This window comes from Anopheles stephensi, chromosome 3, assembly GCF_013141755.1.
Source record: "Anopheles stephensi strain Indian chromosome 3, UCI_ANSTEP_V1.0, whole genome shotgun sequence".
Taxonomy (NCBI): Eukaryota; Metazoa; Arthropoda; class Insecta; order Diptera; family Culicidae; genus Anopheles; species Anopheles stephensi.
In genome coordinates this window covers 60,240,054-60,265,408 of record NC_050203.1, presented here as the reverse complement: position 1 = coordinate 60,265,408, position 25,355 = coordinate 60,240,054, and the positions used below count along the sequence as shown (strand labels likewise).

At 42.7% G+C, this 25,355-nt stretch overlaps 1 protein-coding gene across 3 annotated transcripts in view; it reads left to right on the top strand.

Moving 5' to 3' along the window:
* Positions 1 to 363: 363 nt before the first annotated feature.
* LOC118513511 overlaps positions 364 to 25,355 on the top strand; it is a 36,046-nt gene continuing 11,054 nt past the window's right edge. The window contains exons 1-4 of one of the 3 annotated variants that reach the window (XM_036059367.1): positions 364 to 526; positions 933 to 1,417; positions 3,989 to 5,316; positions 21,433 to 22,343. In XM_036059367.1, the coding sequence (XP_035915260.1) occupies positions 5,127 to 5,316; positions 21,433 to 22,343 (1,101 nt within the window). In that variant the 5' untranslated portion in view covers positions 364 to 526; positions 933 to 1,417; positions 3,989 to 5,126. Of the gene's footprint in view, positions 1,433 to 3,988; positions 5,317 to 21,432; positions 22,344 to 25,355 lie in introns of all 3 variants that reach the window. The other 2 variants (XM_036059365.1, XM_036059366.1) reach the window with 2 other exon arrangements.

The window sequence follows — 25,355 nt, the reverse complement described above, 5'->3', positions numbered from 1 at the left end:
GCTTATGGACCTCTTTGCGCCCCTGTTTCCCTTACCCGGCATCATTCAGGGCTTGCGCTTCGTTTTGCGTTCTGTTGTGATCGCATTTTCTCTTCATGCCTCCCGCTCTCACACCCCTTTCCACGTAAACGCTACCCAACATATCTGCTCAAACCCACAAACTCACACGCACGCACACGTATTGTGCTCCTGCTTTTGTATTACCTGCCGAGAGAATCGCCAAAAGAGTGTGTGTGATAGAGCGAGAGGAGAGATTGCGCACATGTGTAAGAAAGAGAAAATGGACGCTATTCGAGCGAGAGAATTTCGTTCGTCGTCGACGATGGCTTCACGCTGCACGCACACCACAGTACCGGAGCACAATAGTTTTATCAGTGATAGCGTACGGATGTGTCCATCGAACGACGGTTTTCCAGGATTCGCGCGCGACCCGACCACACATATCTGAAGCCGTTTTCCAAATGGTTGAACATAACACAATCCTGCCGTCGTCGTCGTGCTCAGTGTGTTGTGTGAACGCGTATCGGTACGGTGATACACAGTCACGGAATAGCAAACCTGCGAAAGGAACCTTCTGTCGGCTGATTTCAAAATTATCATAACAAGTGTTTTTGCTGAATGTTTTTTTGTGCTATGGGTTTTTTTTTCTTTTCTTTGTCGAACATGTGATCTACGTAAAACAGTGAAGAAATTGTGTTTATTCTGAAGATGATGATACCAATTTGAATAGAAGAGAAGGCGCATCCGTTACGAAAATACTACGGCGTGTGGCGTCCACAGCAAGGAAAGGCCCAACGAATTCCCCATTTTGTTGTGCGTCTCGATGCGTCGCGTTATTTTGTGGTTAAGTTTAATTTAGTGTATTGCATTCCGCGGCTCCGAGATAGGTGCGTGGCGTATAGAATTTATGATTCGAATTTTGTTACTACCAGTAGGCGCTGAGCTGTTGTCAAAATCGGTCCCCACTCGGCTTTGTGTGCTTCTTTGACAGTTTGAATAACAAACCGAGGGCGAAAACAGGGGAAGAAGTGAGAAAAAGCAACAACAAGAATAAAACGAGCGTTGTGTCGAAATTTGCAAACGAGCGAAGCCACTACCCGGAGACGCGCTCCAAGTGTATTCGACCGTATTTTGTAGGCAAGTAAGGTAAAGACGTAGAATCGGCAGAAATCCGCGTGTGTGTATGTGTGTCTGTATCCTACGCAAGTGTGTGATGTGTGTTTTCGGAATCGTCCTCGCACGGTAGGCGGATGTCCTTTGTAGGCGAGGTGGCTGTAGCCTCTGTGCGTTAGTATTAGTTGAAGTTGATTTTGAATGAATCGGAAGCAGAACGTGGAAGCGTGGGGAAAGTGATGAGGGTGGGGGCAATTTCATTGAGTGATTTGGCAGAATAAGAGTTTGAGCATCAAATTAACTGGTAAGTGTGGAGAAGGTTAGTTAACACAAATTGATTCCAATATTATTAGTCGTCCTGCAAATAGCATTTTTATTAGAGTTCCCCCGTTCAAACCTAATTTCGATGGAATCAATTTAATTTAAATGGTCTTGTGGCACTTACGGGAAATTTGATAAACTTTTTTTTTAACTCCCTAAGTATAAATCCAAATTTTTGCATTTCATCTGTAGCACTGATACTCCCTGATAGATAATGCTAGAAATCTCGGCCTACGCCACATTGGATGGTTATTGCCAGCGCGATAAGGTTCCGCGGTGCTCGCTCACTTTCGTCACGTTTTGCATTAACTTTCAGTAACACAGCACGGTTTTGTGGGCAAAGGTCACTACCACCTGATATTTGACACCTAACGTTACCTACCCCGTCGTTTTCTTATCTAGCCCCGGGTTCCCTATCCCGCAATTGCGATTCAAACTGAATGAGGCCGCTGGCAGAGAGGGTGAATGAATGCTGCCGTGCCTTAAGAACAGATAACACGCGGTTTATATATTCTTCAGCGTCCTTTTGTTTTCGGCAGACGGTTGCTGACGTCACGAATGAATGGGCCGGTCGAGCCCATGGGCCACTGGATGTATCGTATCTCTTCCAGTTTCTTATCAGCCCACCTGTGTGCCCAACAGCCAGCGTCCTTGTCGGTATACTTTCTGGTTGCTTATCTTTACCTCCTATCGGGGTATGTTCCCACTTTCCAAACCTCCGGTAGGAACGTCCATCAACATTAGCAACACTAGGTGGCTGGATTGTTGTTGCCGGTGTCGAAGATCACTTTGACGCGTTCTTTGCATCGTAGGAGTCACGATAACAAGTGTCGGTACTTTGCGGCAGGTGCAAAGTACGGGCTTGAGAAGCGTGTGCGAACCTCCCTATGTTGGGTGATTCATTCACAAGAGTTTTTCAAGAATCATTGTATGCAAAAAGCACAATTATTGAGATATTTTTATTGCAATTGTGCTTTCGGTTACAGAATAATTTTAATAGTTTAATAATGAATCTGTTCATCAAATTTTATTATCTGAAAAAAACCGAAACATCCTGACCAAATGGATGTTCAAAGTAATGTGCCTTAAAAGGAACAGTTTTATATGAAAAATCTTCAAAAAGGAAACAATTGCAACACAGAAAATCACTTGCACAAATGTATTCAGGTCGTGTAGGAGTCGTTACAGTAAGGAACACTACGACAGAGCGGCAATGATGGTAACAGGTTGGCATGGCTCGCGCAACGAAACTCCTTTCCAAAGTTGAAAAGTTGAAGAAAGCAACAGATGATACCGCTTACTGTGGGATTAAACGCAAATAAGGAAAGAATGAAAAGAAAATAATACAGCTCAGCGCTGCAACAGTTTCATTTAACAAGTTTCAACACATCTGTGGGATAAAGGTTAATCCAGTCAAGTGCGAAACTGCGGACGCCACCTGACATATTTTCCAGATGTTGCATGCTTCTTAGATTATCATTCCTTCCGTTTAATGGCGCATTGTAGCTTTTTTTATTTTTATTGTAAAAGAATTGTACAACACGAAATATGGAAGAGAGTAGAATCAAACAGATGAAATTATCTTGAATGATTTAACATAACGATCGATTTGATCTTAGGTTCTAGAAGTTTGACTTTGCTGTAGTCCATAATGTTTTTTATGTTAATCCAAAATTATACGATGTCTATGTACATTGTTATTAGCCCTTTCCCTATGTAAAGTTGCAGTAGATGGTGAGGCACTTCCTGACCAGTATTATAGTTCTATTTAATTAGACGTTTGCTACATCTTCTTCTAACTGAAAAAAAGCTAGAAAATTAATAGAGGGCTAGGTTCAAGCGATCCAACAGCCTGTAAGACTGAAGAGTGTACCAGAAGCTGAAGTGAAGTGGCTATAGTGGCTTTTTGGTTGCTTTCCTGTTGTCTAAGAGAGGAGAGAGTATTTGTCCATACGTAGAAGAAGATCTTAAACAACACGGGAATTGTTATACAAAATGCTATGTTGTACAGCTTAACCCGAATTACGTTTTACATTCATTGGAATAATTATTTTTCTAAATGGCGAATTGCAATTATTAAAAATTGCATGAATAATTGATCCTCTTCCTTGAAAGTCCCAGAGAAAATCTAGTACGACATGATACATCAAGCGAAAAGCCACACATCGATCAAATTTCTTCGAATAATTTTTAATTAGGCTGAACATTGAAGTCTCGATACGATTCGATTCTCGCGTTAGGGCACCATCATAAAATAAATTACTCCTGCCATGGTACGACCAATCTCAAGTTCAAGAGCCGAGAAATCATAATTGATAGGAAAGTTACGACATTGAAGATGGACTTGACTCTCTTCAGCTGCGAATGTCACACAATCTTCACTCGCTCGCTGTGCATTGTGCTTTAAATTGCTTCTGGTCCTTCTGGTTCCGTACTAATAATCGAAGAAGACATCATCAGAGGCTATCATCATCGTCCATCACTTCTTGCCACACTGTGCAAATATAGCTTCGAACAAATTTAACAAATACCAAATCTCCGCTTATCATTGCAGGTCCTACGGTGGTCTCCAGCAGCAGCATCATCATCATCATCATCGACATCACCATCGACCACAGGAGAAAGCACACTCGGTGAGGCGCCAGTTGGGTGAATTATCTCTCACCCAGCACACCGTGCTCTGGTAGTCATCAAAGACAACGGAAAGACAAACAGGGCCAAGAATCGGATGCGCAACAGGCGGAAGAACAAAGTCATTGAAAGTTCCAGGCGATCCCTCCGACGTCCGCTAGAGGAGGAGGACAAGATCTGTCAGTTTGAATGGTTTTTAAATTGGACAGAATCAAACCGACCATCGTGTGTGTGTGCGAGCGTGGGGGGTGCGATAGAGACAAGAAGAAACATTAGTCCAGCATCATCAACGTGTGTCTCGTGCCAAGAAGTCGTACCGCCAAGATTTAATCGTATCAGCTCATTCGACGTTTGCCCGATTGTGCAAGTAATCGATTTGGGGGATGCAATTTAAGTCGAGAAGTGTAAGCGCACTCAAAGGATGAATGAAGCTTTCCTGTGGGTCGTTATCTTTGTAGATAGTGCGGCCAGTTCATAGCCTTTCTTCTTCGCTGTGTGAAACGAATTAGCGAGGAAGCAGGAAACATCCAACACAACAACCAGTCCACACGGAACGTGTGTTAATAACGTACGACAGTTCCATATCCCTTCGGTGTTGTGGCTGATAAGCGGGGTTGCGTACGTATCTCGCCGTGGGTGGTGGGTGGTGGCCCAAGTCCAGCAGCAATTCGTACACACAGTTCGAATGCATCGTAAAAGTATGACGTGTGCGGCCATAATTGCTTGATGATTTCCCGTCCCGTAGCGAGCATCCGGTATGAGACATTCTTACCACACCGATGTCATGCTGCACAGTACAAACCCAGTTCGCACAGTGCAGGAAGCTGGAAGTGAACCTCGCAGGAAAATTATCATCTGCTAGAACATAGGAACACATACCAAACTCGGTGTTAAATTATATAGACTACCACGTACCTCGGCAGCAGGAGGAGGGAACACAAATAAAACCAAACGAGGAGAAGAAGAGTGTGGTGTTGGTGACTGTCTGTTCGGGTGTAGAGTCGATCTCGCATCCGTCCGAAAACAATTCTACCGACCAGACGCGAAGACGGGACCGTATCATGCCGTTGCTAAGACATTTCATCCTTGGCGAAGCTTGCGAGCAGGGCAACGGTTTGCTCGGTCGGAAACAATTGTCGACAGCTCAGCGGCCATTCCGAAGACAGCGCCGATCGAAGATGCTACTGCCTACGTTTGTGCTGCTGGCGGCGACTCTTTGCGGTACCATGTGCTCGCTTCCATCGACACGAGGTGAGTAATGACGATTCGTCCTTCCTTTTTTTGCGTTGGTTGTGGAGTCAGCAAGGGGCATATCTTTATGAATTTTCAATAGCTAATTTAGTGTGAGGAGAAAAAGGGAGAGAAAGGGAGAGAGATGGTTTCACGGGGTAATGATGTGAATTTTAACAGTCTTGCGGCTGTGTGCTTTCCATTGCTATTTCGGCGGATGGTTGAACTTCCGGCGGCAATAAGTGTTGTCACAAGTGTCGTTCGCTGGTGGGTTTAAACGGTCGCTCGCTTGCTTTAAAATTAGCCGGAAAGTTATAATTTTATTTGTGCATTTTTTATGATACAACTGATCCTTCGTTATCATAACGAATTTTTGGGTGGAAAATGTTCCACATAAATTAAGTTGACAGCTTCCGTAGCCCCTAACCCTCCACGCTAATACTCTCTGTGAATGATTGAGCTACCCTTGGCTACGGATTGATTTGATTATTGCCGGTTCGCTGAATGGATGACGAAGATGATCCTGATTCAATAAAACGGATGCGTAACAATAAACCAAACTCGCCAAACTGTTTACCACCGGGTATATGGTCGACTTCTTCTCTCGTCCAGTTTGGCGATATTCGAACCGAACCACTGGTAAATTGATCCACCAGGAAAAGAACTGGCTAGAAACGTCGGCAAACGGATGCGATTCCGTTGTTGAAATAATTCTTTTAACTACTTCTTTCCCCGTCGTATCACTTGCAAGCAAAAGATTAGAAACGAATTTTATTGGTGAAAGTTTTTTCGCACTTTAAGTATCGCAGGCGATGTCCTTCTTCCTTGCTCGAAAGCAAGAAGATCTTTCCACACAATTATTGCTGCTGCTGAAAACTGTAAACTTTGTCCGTCTGAACCGTGCTTTTTGTATGGCGCACTCGACAGGGACGAAAATACGGATCAAATTCGTATCGAAACGAATCGAAAAGTGAAATTAAAGCTAAAACTTTCTCTGCTCAACCGCGACCGCCGGACCGTCCGAACCGCGGTAGCCTCAACGCCCGGCCGGGTGACTGTTGTGCACCCTGTCAAACACATTTTAGCACATTGTGTGAAATGGATGTCCTTTTTACAAGCTTTTTTTTCGAGCAAGTTGAATTGAGTTGCTGCTGTAGGGTATTTCGATTCGCCGTTGACTTTTCGTTTGAGGAATTTCGATGTGGAAGTAAAGCGTGCAGGAATGTAGCACCCACCACCAGCAACGACTTAGTCGCCTTTTTATCTTTTTGGGTTGGACTTGCAATAATGGTTTATCCTGGCGGTGTGATGTACGCTAGTGAAGTAGAAGAGATCGACTTGACAACTGTTTGATTATCCCACCCATTCGATGGAAACGATTAAATTCTGGTGAAAAAGGGGTTTAAGCAAACGTTTCGATATTGAGTCTTTCTTTCATTTTTTTTTCTTTTGCTATGGGGATGGGTATGGTGGTGTTGACCGCCATTTTCTCAACGAGAGGGCATTACCATTACGGTGAAAACTAATATTGAATATTGAAAGATTGTTGGTGACAGTCGTTTAAATATATTTTCCCTCTATACTTTCATTAAGGATTCCATTTTGTTTTTTGTTTTGTTCGTTTACTTGTTTTATGTTAGTTTCTCATCTCTTTTTCACTATCCTTTCATTATATGTCTTTTTATTTATATTATATATAAATTGAATTGTACAACAATTTGTTTCTCAGGATCTGCAAAAACATACGTATAAGATTCATGTTTAATCGATTTACTTTCCTTTTGGAGAACAGTAGATAAAAGTTCTCTGCTTTTCAATTCTATTCTTCAATTTTCATCTCTTTTCCATCCATCTTTATAAACTCTCAACATATAACAGTGTCAACTCTTTGTGTTCGTTTTTTTGTGTTAAGGTTTTTCTTTCCTTTTTATTACTTTTTGCTTTATCTTAGTATTTATTTTATTTATATTTCTAGTAAGATAGCTTCACGGCCGTATTGACAACACCGCGTGTGTTGACGATGATAAGTTCATATAAATTAGCAAGGCATTTCCTCCCTGTTATTTTGCCTTATCCTGGGCCTGCTCAGTTGTGGGTATGTGGCGATTGCAGTGTAGTTGTCCGATGATGATTTGGTCTGGGTCTATTGCTTTCTATTGAATTTTTGGTGCAGCAGTGATAGTCCAAGCTCGACCAGGCCAGCACCGAGCTCAGAAATTATCGGCGAATTCCATCACAAGGTTGGACCCGCCGATCACCTCCGAACCCAACGCCAGCCAGGCCGAACTCTCTCTATCAAGGCTAGGCAAAGATAAAGAATACGACAGTGTCGACTTTGGCCCCGGATGCTGTTGCTCCGTCAAAGGATCACCCGTGGCACTACAAAAAACAATTAAGAGGAAGACACAACACAACGAGTAACAAAAAAGTAATGAAGGGTCATATGACTTTCTTCACAACATACCTATCAGGTGTTCTGGATTCATATTTGATAGTTTTTTCCTTATTTTGACAATCTCTGTCTTGAATTTCAATCTATAATTTCTGTAAATAATTAACTTTTACTTCTTCTTTGGCATTACAAAACCTAGGAAGGTCCTGTCCCACCCTTTCTAGCTTCCATGACTGTAGTTACCCGTAGTTGGATCGTCTGTTCGGCTCCGGATAGGTTAGGTCCCTTCGGATAAGCAGCTTCTACTAGTTCTACTAGGTTATTAAATTTTCAATTTATTTTCTAAAGAATTCTGAGAAATCAAGCTTCTACTATCTGTTACTTACCACACAACTCATATCCGGTTATATAGAGATTTGCATGCAGCTTGGGATTCCCATACTGTTTGATACGGGGGTTACCCAGCTTTTGGATAGTGGTTTGGGAGTTAAGCAAATGTAACTCCTTTTATCTACATTTCTACCATTCAAAGGAAGTGGAGCATGATAGTACTACAACACTTTTTATCAACGCCGTCCGGAAACAAATACGGTTTATAGCAAATCACAACCCAAACCATTGCTTACTCTGAGTCATCATCATCAGGCTGTAGCTGCCGTGAAAGGCATCTGTACTTAAAAGTACTAGAAAGGCGTGTAACTTTGATGGTTTTAAGAAAAAAATAATTTAAGTATGAGCCCAATGTGTATTACCTTTTCTATAAATCGCGTAAATGGTGTCATTTCTCGTTAGACTGCGCATTGAATTTATCTCGGCACTTCTAATCGTTTAAAATGATTGATGATTGATGATCCATGATTGATGTTTTCGGTGTTTGATTGAATGTGAAGAGAAAATCAATTTAATTTGGTTTCTGGCTCGCCTTTTTATGCTTTTCAAGGTCGTTTTTTGTCTATTAAAAGTATTTTATTTCAATATCTAGTTAACTTTACTTTAACTATTCTGAACAAAAATGGAGCAGATCAAATCTGGCCACGTAAAGTCAAGCGTGTAAGGTTTATAAATTGTGGACGTTACATTCTACCTTTACAAAACCCTTTTAGCTCGGTTCCCTTTCGCACGGCTTTTCTTTCTATCCATTGCTCTTTATTGTGTATTTAGGACACTGGTTGCGTTCAGACGAAGGTGCATAAATTACTTTTTCCCCGAGTTGATTGAACCTGGCCTCTTAGAGTTTTTCTTTGTGTGTGTGTGTGTGCACAGCAAAGATACACAATCGCACAGATTCACGGCTTCTGCATCCGGTGATGAGTCAGATTTTGTCAGATTTGTCGCAACGCGCCTTGCAAGAACGGGAGGAAAATACGCTTAGCCATTTTGGCTCACGTCCAGAACGGTTTGCATCCTGCCGATGGTGGTGCCGTTGCGCGATAAAGGATGACGCAGCCGCCAGCCAGCTTTCGGGATGTTTCTAACCTTGTTTTTCCTTCTTTTGCTCTTCCACAAAAGGATTATATTCCATTCGCTCTCGGCGTTTTAAGCACAGAAGCACTTTTGATTAAATGCGTCTTTTTCGCTAGGTCCGGTCCGGGTCCGGCATCTGTTACACATACACACACACACACACACGCTAAAGCATTCTCGATTGTGCCTCATTCGATTAGTTGCAAAAGAAAAACCATCTCGCCCATGAGAGCAAAGAAAAGTTCCCGCCGGTGGGTGTGATGGTGATGATGCTACTCTCGGGGATGTTTTCCACCCCCAAAACCATGACCCTTGTCAGTGAACGTCGGGGAACTCCGTCTGCACGCAGCGCGTATATAGAAAAATGGCAAACAAAAAACGATCCGGAACTTTGCTTGATATGTTTTGCCGTACGCAGAACCAGGGCGGACACTGTTTTCTTGAGTTGCGTACGGGAAAACCTTTCACCAGGGGGCCGCCGTCCGGATTCATTCAGCAACAAATGTACGTCCAAGGTTGTGTACCACGGTTGATTATTTTCTCGATTCTGTGGTTGTCAATTTTTAGCTGTTATTAAGCAGAAGAAAATAAAATCCCGGACGTGTTGGATGTTTCTTTTTCTTCCTTTTTGTTTGGTTCATGGCGATGGCCTGGATGGGGTTAGGACCTTCTAGGAAAACGGAAGTACTTTTCCAATGTAGGGCACCATCAATCTCCAGGGATAAACAACGGATAGGGCTTTGTAGACTTTAAATATGTGGATGATTTAACAGGTATTTTGTTAAGTTTATGTTACAGAATTAAGTAAGAGTTTCAACAGTTTTCTTCTCGGGTTAACAACTGGTTAGATCATGCTGGCCTACTAAACTTCAACAGTATTGTTTTGGCTCTCTCTTTGGTTTTGGATTTTAAACAGCATCCAGTGTTCATGTTGGTAACTGTACAGTGTCTGAAATTCCTTGAATATTCAGACCAGACATGTCAAACATACAGCTTGCGGGCTGGCCCTCGAGTTTTTTTGATCCGACCGGCAAAGGAATGGAATGTTGTAACTATTGTCTGCCGGGAAGTTTTTGGGGGTTTACTGAATCTAGACCCGTCGGGATCGTCTCGCCGTACGTCGTAACCGGAAATGGCAGACCTAGACCTCTTTAAGTTATAGAGCCAACGAAGACTTTTTGTTATAGGCTTATGTTTAGTCCCAGATTAATCCATGCCAATTAGTTGCAAATGGCTGATGTCTTAAAAACTATCATTGGATTGTGCAACGAGATTCGGTCTGGGTTTGTGTGCTAGATTCATGAAACGTTTGTTCTCTCAAAGGTACGCCAACAGGCAAGGTCTAGACGACCAATCATTATCTCGTATCAGCTGCAGGAGGACTTTAGGTGTAATTCTTTAGCATATAACGTTTCAAATTTATTTAAAAAAAATCCTGCTATATGATATTAATGTTTGAGATATTGAAACGCTTTTTATATGATATGATTAACCCTGAAATGAATTTTATACACATTTAACAACTTCTTGCGTGTTCCTCAACTTCTTCTGGCGTGTCAAAAAACAAATTCGTCATTCTCAACAAATTTTACATTTGCACTGCCCAATTTCACTTTCTTAAAAAAAAGTGATAAATTATCACCAAATCAAACACATCAACGCAAAAAAAAAAACCGCTCGCCTTAATATCAGTAGCAGTACTTCCTTTTTCCTGTTGGTTGAAACGATTAGAACGGCTTAGCACGCATTCAAAACCTTCCCTGCAGGCCGTTACCAAAAGACGACGAAAAACAATCTAACGCGAAAGGCGGGCCACTCTCTCCGGCACTTGCTGCTCAGCTGCTTCATCACCATGCGTAAGTGTTTCGACCGCACTCGGGTTCGAAATGGTGCGCCTTTCTTAATCGGGATCGGGATGGCAAGAAGAAAGCCGCCCTCCAACCCAGAGTGAGCGCTCGCTCCCGGTTGTTTGGCAAAAAGGGCGCTCGAAAAAAACAATAAAAAAAAATATGGCAAACAAATCGCATGCCCATGAGCAGCGCGCAAACCAATTCCACGAAATCCATCATCATCTCGCAGTGATGAGTGCGCGATAAACGGGGGAGGAGACCCATGAGAGAAGTTCGATGATGAGTAAACAAAAATCTGATGGTGGTAAACGGCCGGTTTGGCATATAAATCACATCAATTTTGCCCCGCCCGCAGGTTCGATTGCTGAGGTTTGTCCTTTCTCACCCTGAACGCCGCCTGCGGACAGTGTATCTTTCGCGAAGGACACACTCCAGTTTGTGCGAACACCGATACCTTCGGTGGAACACCCATAGCGTGCGTCGGGTGGTGTGATGCCTTCCTTCGAAAGGAAATTCGCTTTTGAAAGTGAAGTTATTTTTCCTCTGATCGCCGACGTGATTTTTTGGGCAAGAAAGAAGAACGCGTAGGGCGGAGGTGGCGAACGGAGTTCGGACGATGCTGTCAAGTACTTCCCGTTGTTCAACCGGTCCGTCGACGACGCCGACGACGACGACGTGGGTGGTTCGGTTTTGCTGCCGGCTTGCTGTTGGAACCTCTCGAAAGCTTTCGCTCTCTCCCATGGCTGCTCGTTGGCCCTTAAGGGGGTTCCCTCGGATGGGAATCCAGCTTGGTTGTTGTGTTTACATGAGCCAGTTACTAACCAATCATCATCCAACGACCACTTCAGCATTTTCAACGCGGAGATCATCCTGTGCGATTACATACTGCTCTCGGGCGAGTGCCCTTTGGGCATGAGGAGACGAGCAGGGACTTGGTGGGTGAGGCCGAGAGAGAGATTGATTATTAACATCGACAACGACTTCGTCTCAATTTCACGCGCCAAGTGACAAAATCAAACAAAATTGAGGTTTTTGGGTTCGGTGCTGGCAAACATTCGCAAACACCCTACAACGAAACGGGAAGCATGCGAGGAGACACTGGAGTATATGGCGTTTGTTGAACTAATTAATGGAAATAAATTTTAATCGTTTCCCAAATATGTGTAGAATGAATGTGAAGAAGAATGTTTTGGTTTTGGGCGGCACAACAATCCGCACCTTCTTCCTTTTCATATCGGTTCGGGAAGAAAAACGTTGTAATCATCAATTTGCAGTCGTTGCTTGCTTCCCTCCCCGAGCCAATCAATTTATGCGGAACGACCCTGAAATTCATTAACATTGGCGGATTTAGCATCGTTGGCAGTTTTTGACGATTTATGTCTGCTCTTTTGTTTTGCTCGCTTGCGGTTGCGGGTACACTTCAGACTGCCGCCGTCTGGGGTGGAGTGGTGACTTAAAATGTTGATAAATGTTTACCCTGATTTGATCACATATGTACCGTTGACAAATTCGCTGAATGTCTAAACGGGGTACATAAAAGTATTGTTTGATACAGTTAGGTGAAGAGATTTGTAAAGTCTTCAAATGTTTGGCTGAAAGATTTTTTTTTATCCTTTGGGTAGATTTTGAGCTTATCTCTCTTACACGAACGGTGTTTTTAATTTAAAGCTAAAGATTTGGGTAATGTTACGAGGCAGGGTCATCAAAATTATTTAGTGTTCATATTGTCTTATATTTTTGCTGCAGACTACGTAAAATATTTGATTTTTGATTGATGTCCTCAACAAGTCTTGCCTTATGTGGTGTCTTGTAGTATCATATTATAGCTTCAACTCAAGGTCTTAAGACAAGAGCATTTTCGAGCGAAAGCTACGAATTAAATAGCTCATCTAAGTTCATTTCAGCGCCACTGCTTGTACTACAAATGTAAAAAATAAAACTCCTAATTTAAATTCAAGGAGAAGCTGTGTAGAAAATTGTTTGCTCTCAGTTCTTATATACGCCTCTGAGACGGATGAAAACCTCTCAGTCGCGTTTTAGACGAGCATCCCCTGAAATAAGTTTGGTAGCACCTAAGAGTGAAGCAGAGCAGCCTATAATGACCTTACTCTAGTGAAGCGAAATAAAACTCACCTTACTTCGGTAGGCTGACCATGTCATGAGAATAGCACAGGACAACCCAGCTCGTTTAGTATCTTTAGATCGTCCACATGGAAAGAGAAGATATCATAGGTTCAAATTGAGGTGGAGTGATGGCGTTGATGAGTCTGTCAGTAAGGCCGGGATACTGCATTAGCACACAACGGTCCTAGACAGTATTAAGAACTTCTGTCACAAACAATACCCATAATGGAAAATTCGATTTTCAATTAGATTTGTATAATCCAATCCATTTCAATGAAATTTGTTTGTCACATATTTAAGATAATTTTGAGGTGGTCCATTGATTGCTCTCAATCGCTAGAATTGACTTGACTCTATCTCCTAACAAAGACTATTTAACAAGATTTGTGATGGTATATGGAAGTCTAGCAAACAGGACAAGATCATGATTCAAGCAAACTAAACAGATGCTTAGGGCGCCGAACTTGCAAGGGTTTAACATAAGCAGATTATCCTGTAAGCCACTGTGCGGTCCTGCAAAACTCGAATATTTACAGGGCCACGAAGGTCAGCAGATTCGATGTGGAAAAGCCCTCCATCTTTCGTGCAGCTCGGGACTGCCAAGTGGCTTGATCCTTCACTGCTTGCAAGTCATTATGTGACCAGCTCATCCTGACAGGTCGTTAAGGCAAGAAGATGAAGAATAATTTGCTTTAGAGTTTGGTATAAACCCATGTAAAATTTATATTTCAAAATTTATAAATTGGTCATTGAAATACTCCTTATTTAAATATAGCCCTCCACAAGTTAGGACAAGAAACTAATACTTCATCATGAAGAATTAGCCATCATTATTTCCTATATGTTTTAGTATAGTTTTATACTATAGTTTTAGTATATACCGACTAGAGTGACCGGGTCAAATCTTCAAAGACATATAGTTGCGGGGCAATCAAATCGCTCCACCGACCCCGGATCAGACTGTCTAAATAACAAACGAGTCGAATTGTTTTTTTTTCGGATCAGGACTTGATCTCCCTTACAGCAAGGGGATATTGCATTTTTCACCAAATTGTCATAAACGATGCCCACAAAAAACACAAATTGGAATAAATATTTAAATCCCACGCACGGCGTAGCTGTTGCTTTCGGTTCGCATTGTGTCTGAACGACCACATAAAGCAAACCAAAAGTTAATGGCAAACAGTGAGGTTTACCCGGCTGCATGACATCGAAAATTTGGAAGACTCGTTTTTTTACGAATATACGTTTAAATGTCGCCTTTTGCCAGACGTGATAAAATGGAATAAATTGAGCAGAGGGAGGGCGCGCGTACGTTGTACGTTTGATGTTTGAAATCAATCAAAACCTTAATCACTAAAGTTTGTGTTAACGAGATTTCAAAGAGTTTTCCATTCCCTTTAAATGGCTATTTTTGTCGTACTCCAATTTAGGCGCGAAAGTGATGGATGAAGATTTGTTTGACGTTTCCCGCTTCAGCGCGAGCCACTATCAATGTATAAGGCTTTAAAAAAGTTTTGCGATTACAATTTGCCATCGGTCGTTTGGAAATTAATAAATGGCCAATTACCTGTATAGCGACCAGATTAGAATGAAGCAAAAAATGTATTCAGATATACACGAGCCATTCCGTTCGTGGAAGTAGGATTATTTTTTGACATTAATTTCCACTTGAGAGCCGTTTTTTCTCCTTCTTGACTGATTGCTGACGCGATAAAGTAAGGCACTGTGTTGTTTTGCGTGGAGTGTTTCATCTGCCAGCTCCACCCACTCACAAGAAATTGTGATGAGAAAACAATTTTTCGTTGAAAATCGAGAGCATTACACTAATCCGCGCAACACTTACAGCTTGTTTCATTCAATTTGCCCAATTTTATGCTTTTTTTTTTGTTGTGGCCGTGTTTTGAATTGACGAGCTCGGGAAAGAGCGCGTGCTTTCGACATTAAAGCTGCACGAGTTTAGCTTAAAGCTATTTCCGAAATCCCTCACTCAAAGGCGCTTCGCCAACAGCACACAGAGCACGTTCCTCTGGTGGTTGCTTATGAATGAATTGTTTTCTTTTGATTTCCTTTTTTTCGCCGTTTCCATCTCTAGAGTAAACCATGTACCGTAAAATATTCGATTTGTTTCTTTTCCCGTGCTGCTGGTGTATCGGTTAAAAACCCGGGTTTTTTTGGGCGAGCAGTCTAGGACCTGCTGACTTCTGGTAGCAGGTGGTATGTCTGTCCGATGGGTGTTCGCAACCACACATAATGATTGCTTAGTAAATGCTCGTAATCAAAAAGTTGAAGAACTTGAAAATTATGATGAACTTCCAACGTGCGGCTAGCTTGAATTATGTTCAACAATAAATTCTTGTTTTTTTTTTGTAGGGTTACACATTTGTGAAAAACCGTTCTCACTCTTTGAAACGCGTGTTTTCCAGAATCCAGTGCGGCTTCCGCGCGTGCAAAACCATTTTTTTGTTCCACTGAATAAAAGTTTTCTGGGGACCATTTTCAAGGAATGTGCTTGCATTATTCTGCTCCAGCTGGTTCGTGTTTGCGTTTCTCAGCGCGCTCGACTTTATTCTTTCTCCCGGAAAATCATCCACCACACTCACTACTCGCCCTGATGTGGACACAGCCAGCCAGCCAGCCCCTGTCTCTTTACCACGAGCATGAACGAGTGCTGCAATTGAAAGTAGTGACGCAAACGCACCTAGAAAAAAATGGAACTCCCACGAAATGATAACACGCGTACCAAGTTCGGCGGGTAAAGTGTAGAGTCGTGTCAACAGTAAAAAATGGGTAAAAAGAGACATTCGGCAGCTTCATCAACATCACCCTAGAGTATCGAGAGACACGGCGTGTGTGTGTGTGTGTGTGTGTTTGTTGGACCTCTAAAGATAAGACAATTATCGTTATCATCAATAAATATATTATCGAATTACCATACGCGACGCGTCGCCGTGGTGGATGAGTTTGCCCGCGGACGCGTGTCCAAAACAAACAAACCTGCCGAGAAGCAACAGTGGAACGTTAGTGTGATTGATGGCCATATATTATTCCTTCCTATCATTGCCGATCGGTACACACCACCAGCCCACCCACCCCGATAACGATAATCGATCGATGCTGCACTTGATGTGTGCATATCTCGGTACGATTGTTGTGCGTATCTCCGTACTGCTCAACAAGATTTATCGGGAAAATCGTGGTCTACATGTATCGTGTGGTGGTGATGGGTAATGCTTCGACGACGATGATGATGATGATGATGGTGATCGTCATGCTGTGTACGCAGGGTTGTTACTTCCTGTGCCATTTTTGGGTTGCCCTTTAACACAATCGTGTCGTGGTGGGGGGCGAAGATTGATGTCACATGCACTATTTATAGTTGTAAGGTAATTACCGTGACAAAGGAGGGCGTACAAAGGCGCGCTTCTAGCGCAACTGGGTAACGTTAGATGGTTAGATGTTAAAGGCTTTTAGCGTGTAGCAAACACGATTAGTAAGTTCTATAAAGTTTAAAATAAAATAGCTGAGCATTGAGTTTTGTGTGGGTAGGTACACGCCACTAAAAATGTTGGAGTATTTTAAGAAATATTTATTTGAGTCTGAGCTTCCCACTCTTCGGAAATTTGATGCATTTTCAAGAGGCAAAACTTTTCCCTACTGAAGGATATCCGATTTCTCATTCATTTCTGTGTTTTTTAAATTGTGGAGCTGTGATGCCGAGTACTTTGGCTATATGGATGATAATCGAATGGTATTGAACCTATATCTGAGAAGTTCTTGTGTAAGGTCTTTGAAGATTCAGATTAAAGTAAGAATCGAACCGAATTTTCTGATGGTGTGTTTTATAACATGTCATGAAGCTCATAAGAAATGGAACTCCAGTACCTTCTAATAAATGTTGCTTTTGAGAGGGCAATGGTTGGACTTTCTTCAATGAAGAATGCTACGGGGAAAATCAAGTCACATCAGTCACACAAAGCCAGAAATGGCAAGCCGAAACCTTTCGAGAAGAAGAAGAAGAAGAAGAAGAAGAAGAAGAAGAAGAAGAAGAAGAAGAAGAAGAAGAAGAAGAAGAAGAAGAAGAAGAAGAAGAAGAAGAAGAAGAAGAAGAAGAAGAAGAAGAAGAAGAAGAAGAAGAAGAAGAAGAAGAAGAAGAAGAAGAAGAAGAAGAAGAAGAAGAAGAAGAAGAAGAAGAAGAAGAAGAAGAAGAAGAAGAAGAAGAAGAAGATGATGATGATGATGATGATGATGATGATGATGATGATGATGATGATGATGATGATGATGATGATGATGATGATGATGATGATGATGATGATGATGATGATGATGATGATGATGATGATGATGATGATGATGATGATGATGATGATGATGATGATGATGATGATGATGATGATGATGATGATGATGATGATGATGATGATGATGATGATGATGATGATGATGATGATGATGATGATGATGATGATGATGATGATGATGATGATGATGATGATGATGATGATGATGATGATGATGATGATGATGATGATGATGATGATGATGATGATGATGATGATGATGATGATGATGATGATGATGATGATGATGATGATGATGATGATGATGATGATGATGATGATGATGATGATGATGGGAAGGATGTTAACCTCACCGGCGGCTCATAGGACGTTTGATCCGACAACGGTGCCGGTCTTCACACGGCAGGACCAGGATTCAAATCTCATCTGGGCCGTTCCCCCATAGTGGCGACTGACTATCGAACTATGCGACAAGACGCGTTTAATTGACTTTACGCATATTCCATCACTTCAAAAGCCATACAGATCCTTAATGTGGTTTTAACCGATAAAAATCCGCCAGAACCCTGTAACTGGGTTCCTATGCTATGTAAAATCGGGTTTCTCGTTTATTTATCTCGTTTTTTTTCTTCTGCACTACATCCTTAGAGAAGGTAAGCTTTGCACTCCGTTTCCCGTTGGTTTTAACTCAACCACCAGGCATCCCCATTGAACGTGTTAACAACGTAGCTAAAGAATGGTTTTAAGATTTATTCATTTAGATATTGAAACACGGTACAACAGCATCAATATGTGGGATGATGGTAATAATCCTGGTCCAATATGAATAGGTTTAGAAGCAAAATAAATAATTTTAGAAGATAACTCTAATTGGAGCTTGTGCTGAGCAATCTCTAATAGTTCGAATTCATAACAAAAGGGGTTTCAAATCATTTCAATCTGAGCGATGGTCTTCTCTCTCGACTTTCAGGATTGGAACTATAACATTTCATTATTTGCTCAACTTTTCAAAAAAAACCTTTTTCTTTAATTATACTTTTCCGCAAGATAGTGATGCACAAAGCATTGAGTGCTTAAGTCAACTATTTTCCGTTCTTGTAACTGGAGTAATATAATAAATCACAATTCTCGCATTTAATCAAAAATAATGGTTATTCCTGGAAGTGGATATCGTTTTATTCGAGAAGGAGTCGATCGACGATCTAGCCGTACTGCTAGAAGTGGAAATGTTCATCATTAAAAACATTTTTCATTCTTCTACTGCTTCCAACCATCCGAAACAAAAGATCGTATGCATTTCCAGTAGAAAACCAGAAATTAAAACGGTATAACACACTCGAGAAAATTAAAAAGTTAATACGACAAACTAATGGACAAGTTTTAAACAAAAGTGCAAAAAAAACCCCCGTCGTCAGCATTTTCCCATCCACACACGCGTGTCCTTTTGTTAGCTTCCGCGAACTGGTGTACACCAACCAGGAAATGAAATTAAAATTTTCCTGAATAAGCACTGTTTTTCCGGAGTTTTTTTTTGTTCAACCACTTTTTCGCTACCTGGATGCATCCGGAATGAAGGCATAGCGTGGCAAAGCCAAGTTGGAAAACTGATACGCCATCCCACACACCTAAACTGGCGCACATATTCAATCAGTCGCTTGTTATGTGATTGATTCATATCGAATCGGAATCCGGAGCGGGTAGGTGCAAACAAATCCCCAGATGGATGATATCCACGATACACTTTTTCCCTCTGTAAAAGCCGAGTTCTTCTCGGAAATAACAACTTATGGCGCAGCGGAAAAATACACACACACACAAACACACATACTCCTCATGTGTCCATTGTCATTTTCTGCATAGCGAGACACACAGGGGGTCAACTTTTTTAATCACCTCTCCCCGGTGGAAACATTTCACAACAGGTGTTGTTGGATGGGTGCGAACAAAAAATAAATGGCAAAGTACTAAATTTGCACCTCGTAGCGGTGCTGAACGAATGCAAGGAGGAGTGGTTTTATGATTGTCCGGTGCGGTTGTCGTGGTCGTCGAGAACTCACGTAAGCCCCGCGGGATAGCAACAAAAACAGTAGGAGGCGGCAAGCAAAGGATGTGTGTTTGTGGCGGTTCCATCTAACTCCCAAATTGCGAACCAACTTTTTACGGAAAATAAAACCATTAGCAGGACTTCACGATCAACGATGTCATACGAAAGGGGTAGGGAAATTTCATTCGAATCCCATAAATATTGGTAGCTGGATGGGGGACGCACGTGTTGTTCGTGGAATGAATTAATTCGTTATTTGCTTCGATTAGTGTTTTTTCCTAGTGGCGCATAAGCTTTTTGCACCTTGTATTGCGGCGTTCATAGATATTACATATTGGCATACGGTGCTTTGTGCTTCTTGGTAGATGTCTGATCACATTGAGCTGTATTGGATTTCGTTGGAAAAAAGCTAATCGAAACCGATGTGCATTTGCTTTCCTCCTTTTTTTTTTTTGGGCTCCATTTTTCCTCTTCGGAAGGTTAGAAATCTTAGACGATACCACCACCATCATCACCAGCAACACTCGGCCTCGTCTGAGCCATCGATGGTACATTTTGACGTGACTGGTCCTATTGTGTTTGCCGTTGGGTAAAAAGGCCAGCGATGGGCATGAACATGGCGTGCCTTTTACCGGGGGTAGCAAAACGCTAATTGATATTTCCATCAAACTCCTCACCCACCTCACGTTGGAGCGAGTACGAGCAGCGTAAAAAAAAACAAAGTGTTCCATCCTTAGTGTACCTTAGCTTCCTTCGAAGGTTCATTTGTGGCTAAAACAATGAGTAGCTTTTTCCAGTGTTTTGTTGCTACTGTGGTACCACCAGGCTCACCACCCTCAACCACGGAATCATCTGCAAACTCTCTCATTACCGGACCTCGTAAATGGCTAATCTAATATGATGAGTTTCTAATCAGGGTCGTACCTCGGGGGTAGCGAGCAGCGTGTGGTGGTAAACCTTTTGTGGGCGACAACCAGCTTCCCGTCATTAGCGTGACGCTTGGTAGCATAATTTCCCAACCCAATCCGACCCTGACGCCCTCCCAGCCTGTGTGTATGCGCGTGGAGGAGGAGGACGCTGTTGATCAAGGTGTTAATGAAGATTAGAGCGAACAAAAGGGGTTCTTCCGACACACCGCCGGGAATGGTTCTAGCAGTAGTAGTAGCAGCAGCAGAGGCAGGTTTGTTATCATGTCATATCGCAGAAAATGAATCCTTTTCATCCTTCACCGTAACTAGAGTTGGACGAGCGTAAAGTTCGGTTAAAGAATGAGGTACTCTAATTGATGAGTACGCTTACTCAGCTGCTGCTGCTGCTGCTTTTGCTGTTGGGTGATCAGATTTCAAACTTCTTAAACGCCCGTTTGGAAAAAGTTTTTGCGAAGTAATTAAGTACATTTCAGTCAGTGTGCTAGAAATTAGGCAAACGGTTCCGAAACAACGGACTCACTTTTGTAAAGGTTAATTGCTCGTTTCAACGTTTACAGTCTGTCGCACTTGCAATTAATTGTAAGTTGGAACCCTTTTTTTTGTTTGTTTGAAGGGAGTTGCTTTTCGTTTGTACGTTGTGGGGAAAAACGCCGTAGAAATATTTGTAATTAATATATTGCTTGACGTTTTGAAGGTATTGCCTAAATAAACAAAAACATTCGTATCTTTAAAGGTGGTTTCGCACTTGATTGCGAATCCGAGGGCCGCCTAACTAGGGCAAATCAATAAAATATAGATCCTCTCTCGCTCTCCTATGCGCGTGCAAGCAGCAGCCGCGTGTGTGCGAAGGTTCAACAGAAAACGGAATTGGGACCCAAATTACGAGAACGCTTTTGACGTAAACTCGGTGTCCTCTTCTCTCTCTGTATTTAGTTGGGTGGATTTAATATTTAGTTTAACGTCCCATGCTTGAGTGGGTCGAGAATCGTTTCATTCATGTCCTTTTTTTTCCTTTTTCGCTTCGTTACAGCATCTTCCCCACCGAACGGTGTTTATTTTTCCATCTCGAAGCTACGCGTAACGCTACCCATCTCGAAGGAGTCCTACATCATCCTACGCAACGAACCGATCGTTAGCTTGCGGCTACTTGCGACCGGTAGCGAACTGCGAACGAACGCCATCGACCAGGAGCCGGACGATGACTTCAGCTACGCGATTGAAAGTCCACCGGACACCGGGTACCTGAAGGTGGACTCGCGTACCGGCGGTTTGTGGATAACGTCGCACATCTACACCATGACGAACGTTACCGAGTTTGTAATCGTTGCGGTGAACTCAAGCGTTGCATCACCGTTCGCACACGGCGTAATGCCAGCGGCCCGGCTGACGCTCACGATTGACCCGCTGTCGGTGGCTGAAGATACGCTGGACAGCTTCTGCGAGCATCATCCGGAGCGTGCATGCTTCTGGGACACGGCCCAGTACCGAGTGGCGGAAAATGGACCCCTGGGATGGACGATCGGTGCTGTGGGGCCTGCGTTTTACCGCCGGCTGTGTCCACAGCATCGTCCCAAGTATGAATTGGCTGGTGCAACAACGTCACTCAACAACAGGAGCAACGAGTATCTGATGCTGCACCCCAGTGAGGGTACGTTGCGTACGAAGGTATCGTTCGATCATGATACGCATGCACCAGGACCAACGCTGCAAGCAAGTGTACGGTGCACGTTGCAACAGGTACCCATGGAGAGTGATGGAAAACCAGTCAAAGTTGAATCTCAAACCGTCGATCGGACGATCACGGTGAATGTGCTGGATCGGAACGATAATCTGCCCCGTTTGGAGGTATTGAATGGAACGGGTGACACAAGCGGCCAGCACGAAGAACAGGACGATGTACCCAGCTACCAGGTGTACGTGGATGATCCACATGTGAATCAGGTGAGTGTTCGATATGTGTAGTTTCATTCGTATTCTACATACAATAACTATTCCTCAAAACTATTGCCAGTTGGGACCTTAGACATGACTGACATTGAAAGGAATGTTTGCTATTTTTTTAACTCTTTCTGAGCTCCGTTTATCAGTTACTACTTCGTATTGGCAACGGAATGTTTTTATGAGATAGATAAAAGTTTGTCCAAAAAAAAAAAATCTATTGATATCTGTCGAGGTTAGTTAGAGGTCTCTTCAATCGATGAGGAGCTCACCGTTCTTTTATTGTTGATATGGACAGTGTTTTGCTTAGAGCAATGTCCATCACGGATATTCTGACTGCTACTATGACGCACTCTCGCTGAATCCAATAACCACAACGGGGAAGCTTCGCTTTCCTCGTTAGTTTCAGCTGCGGTGGTTTACGTTTACACAACTCCGTTTCGTGGTCTGTTGCTCCATTATATACGCTTTCGTTGTTCCTTCAATGTGAGCAGCTATTGTAGATTTCAAAGCGATTATCGCTACTCCCTACGTCGTCCCTCAAGGATAAAACTCATAGTACGAACAAATCTTCAATTACAGTTTCTGAACTGTTTTTGCGATAGCTGCTCATTAATAACGCTGTACATTTTCAAATTTGTATAAGACACGATACAAAAGACGACGGACAATGTAGAGCACGGGGCAATCCTATGAAAAATTGTGCAAATTAGTCTATTCTAACGTTAATTGAATATTTGTCCCTTATTATTACTAACAAAGGGATAACAAATGATACACCTTTTTTTATTGTCTGTGACATAATCTATAGAAATAGAACCGCAAATCCTTACCGAATGTATCCTTCCTTAAGCATTTTCTAAGTCGCCATTCAAAATGACGCCTACGTTGCTGTTATCTAAGTACGGGGCATATACGGTAGACTGAATACGTTTATCTCGTGGGCTTCACGTTGGAGTTTCCAAGCAACAGGAGAGTACTCTTGTTGTGCAATCTGGAACGTCGTCCATCTGAGTAATTGAATTCTTTCACCTTGAAATTGAGTCTGTCCGCTGGCTGTGAAGGTATCATAATGATGCGATTTAGTTTATTACATTTGCCAGGACAACAGCCAATTCGATTCTAAACGTTGGGCGGTAATAGCGTGCTGCTATAAAAGACCCCATCTTGTGATAGAACGATTATAATAGGCTGCAAGCCGCTCTAACGCTAAGCTTCAAGGATTAACTAAATTTAAAGGTTGTCTCCGTGGTTGGTTTTCTAACCGGCCCACCGGAACGTCGCCAACAAGCTAACATAATTAAGAATGTATCGAATTCTTGTCATTCTCTCCGTTTCGCCCCGTGAAAGAAAACAAAAGGCTCGCACAAGGACGTCGGAATGATCATAAACTAGGGGCGCGAACGAACGAAAATGTAACGGTGCTGTGTAATGAGCGATGCTCCGCTTCAGGAGGGGTGTTCCAGTTGTGTCCACGATGTGTCCAGCAAAAGGGAACGAAACACAACCCCTCACCCGCTGTGTTGTTGTACGGCCCTCGCCTTCCCGACTGCATTCAATTAGTTTAGTTGACCCCAAAAAGGCGATGCTCTTACGTTACGCGACGTACGTATCACTGACGAAGCGATAGGAGCAATCGAGCTGAGCGTGGAAATCGTGGTAAAAGAGCGCGCTCGTGGTAGGGGTCCGTCCGGAGGAGGTGATTAGCGCTCGAGGACGATGAAAATTTAATGACTTCATCAAACAAATGATGGTGGAGAAGGATGATACACCGATGTGTCCTGCTTGTGGAACATCGGAAATAGGACTCTAATGACGGGCGGGAATCCTGCTAGCCGTTTATGATGAAGCTGGTCAAGCGTTGTGGAGGTGCTGTGGATTTGTGTGTTGATAGAATCATTCGGCTGATGAAGCTTGTCTTTTTAGGGTGGCGACTTCCCTGGATAAACAGCCACAAAGATGCCATCGGTTAACGTAAACATTACGCTTGTTGGTTTATTGAAGGGTTCCTCCACAGGACGGGACCAATAAGGAACAGATCAGAAGGTTGTTAATTGACCACACCTGTTTGAATAGTTTTCTTTCTTCTTAGTGACTCAATCTTGTTAACGACAAAAAAATGGATGAATGAATTATTCAATATTATTGTCTGATTCCTTTCAAGCTCAATTTGGAATGTAATGCTTCTGAATAGGAGGTCTCCATTACATCGTTACTCACATGCTTCTTTCTACCGCGCATCTAAATACCTGTGTCAAATTGTAGAAATAATCAGCCTATCGAGAATAGTATGCCTTCCAAGTGCTAACAAGCTGTGTGACATCCGTAAATGGAAACCCACGTGGAAACCTACAATCACAATGATAGAAATATTTCTCTCAACCTCCTCACAACAGCTGATAGGATTCTCGGCTTCGTTCCACCTACCTACAATCTGATGGTTCCCATTTTAAAATGCCCATTTTCTTTCCCGTTTGCTTGATTTCATCGACCCCCTCGCGAACTGTGTAACTCGATACAATTTTTTGTACTGACGTGACTGATGCCCAGGAAAAAGCTCCCAAACCAGTAGGACGACGATCGGCGGCGCAACATAGAAGGGCTGGGTTTGGTTCGGTCTCTGCAAACCATACACGCACTCCCGCACGCACCAACCACAGGTAGAAGGCGGTGGTCATAGCGATGAAGGTTTTGGTGGGAAGGGGCAATACGGATTGAATTTCTTCTTGGTGGCATGCCGTTTGACAATTGTTGACAAATGGCACCGAGAGCGCCGTGTCGCAGGCAGAGGGTGTGGTGTGGTGTTTGTGTGAAAGGGTTTTTATGAAAAATGTGACATTCGGAGCATGCTTCCTTTTGACGACGTCTCTACGCAACAACATTGTGTAAAGAAGGGGTACGGTTCAGTTTCCGAGAATCATCCTTATGCGGGGTGGTTGTGTATCAATATTAGCATACAGAATTGCTTACAACCACAGGACCGTAACCAAATGGCACTAAATTGACCATTGAACA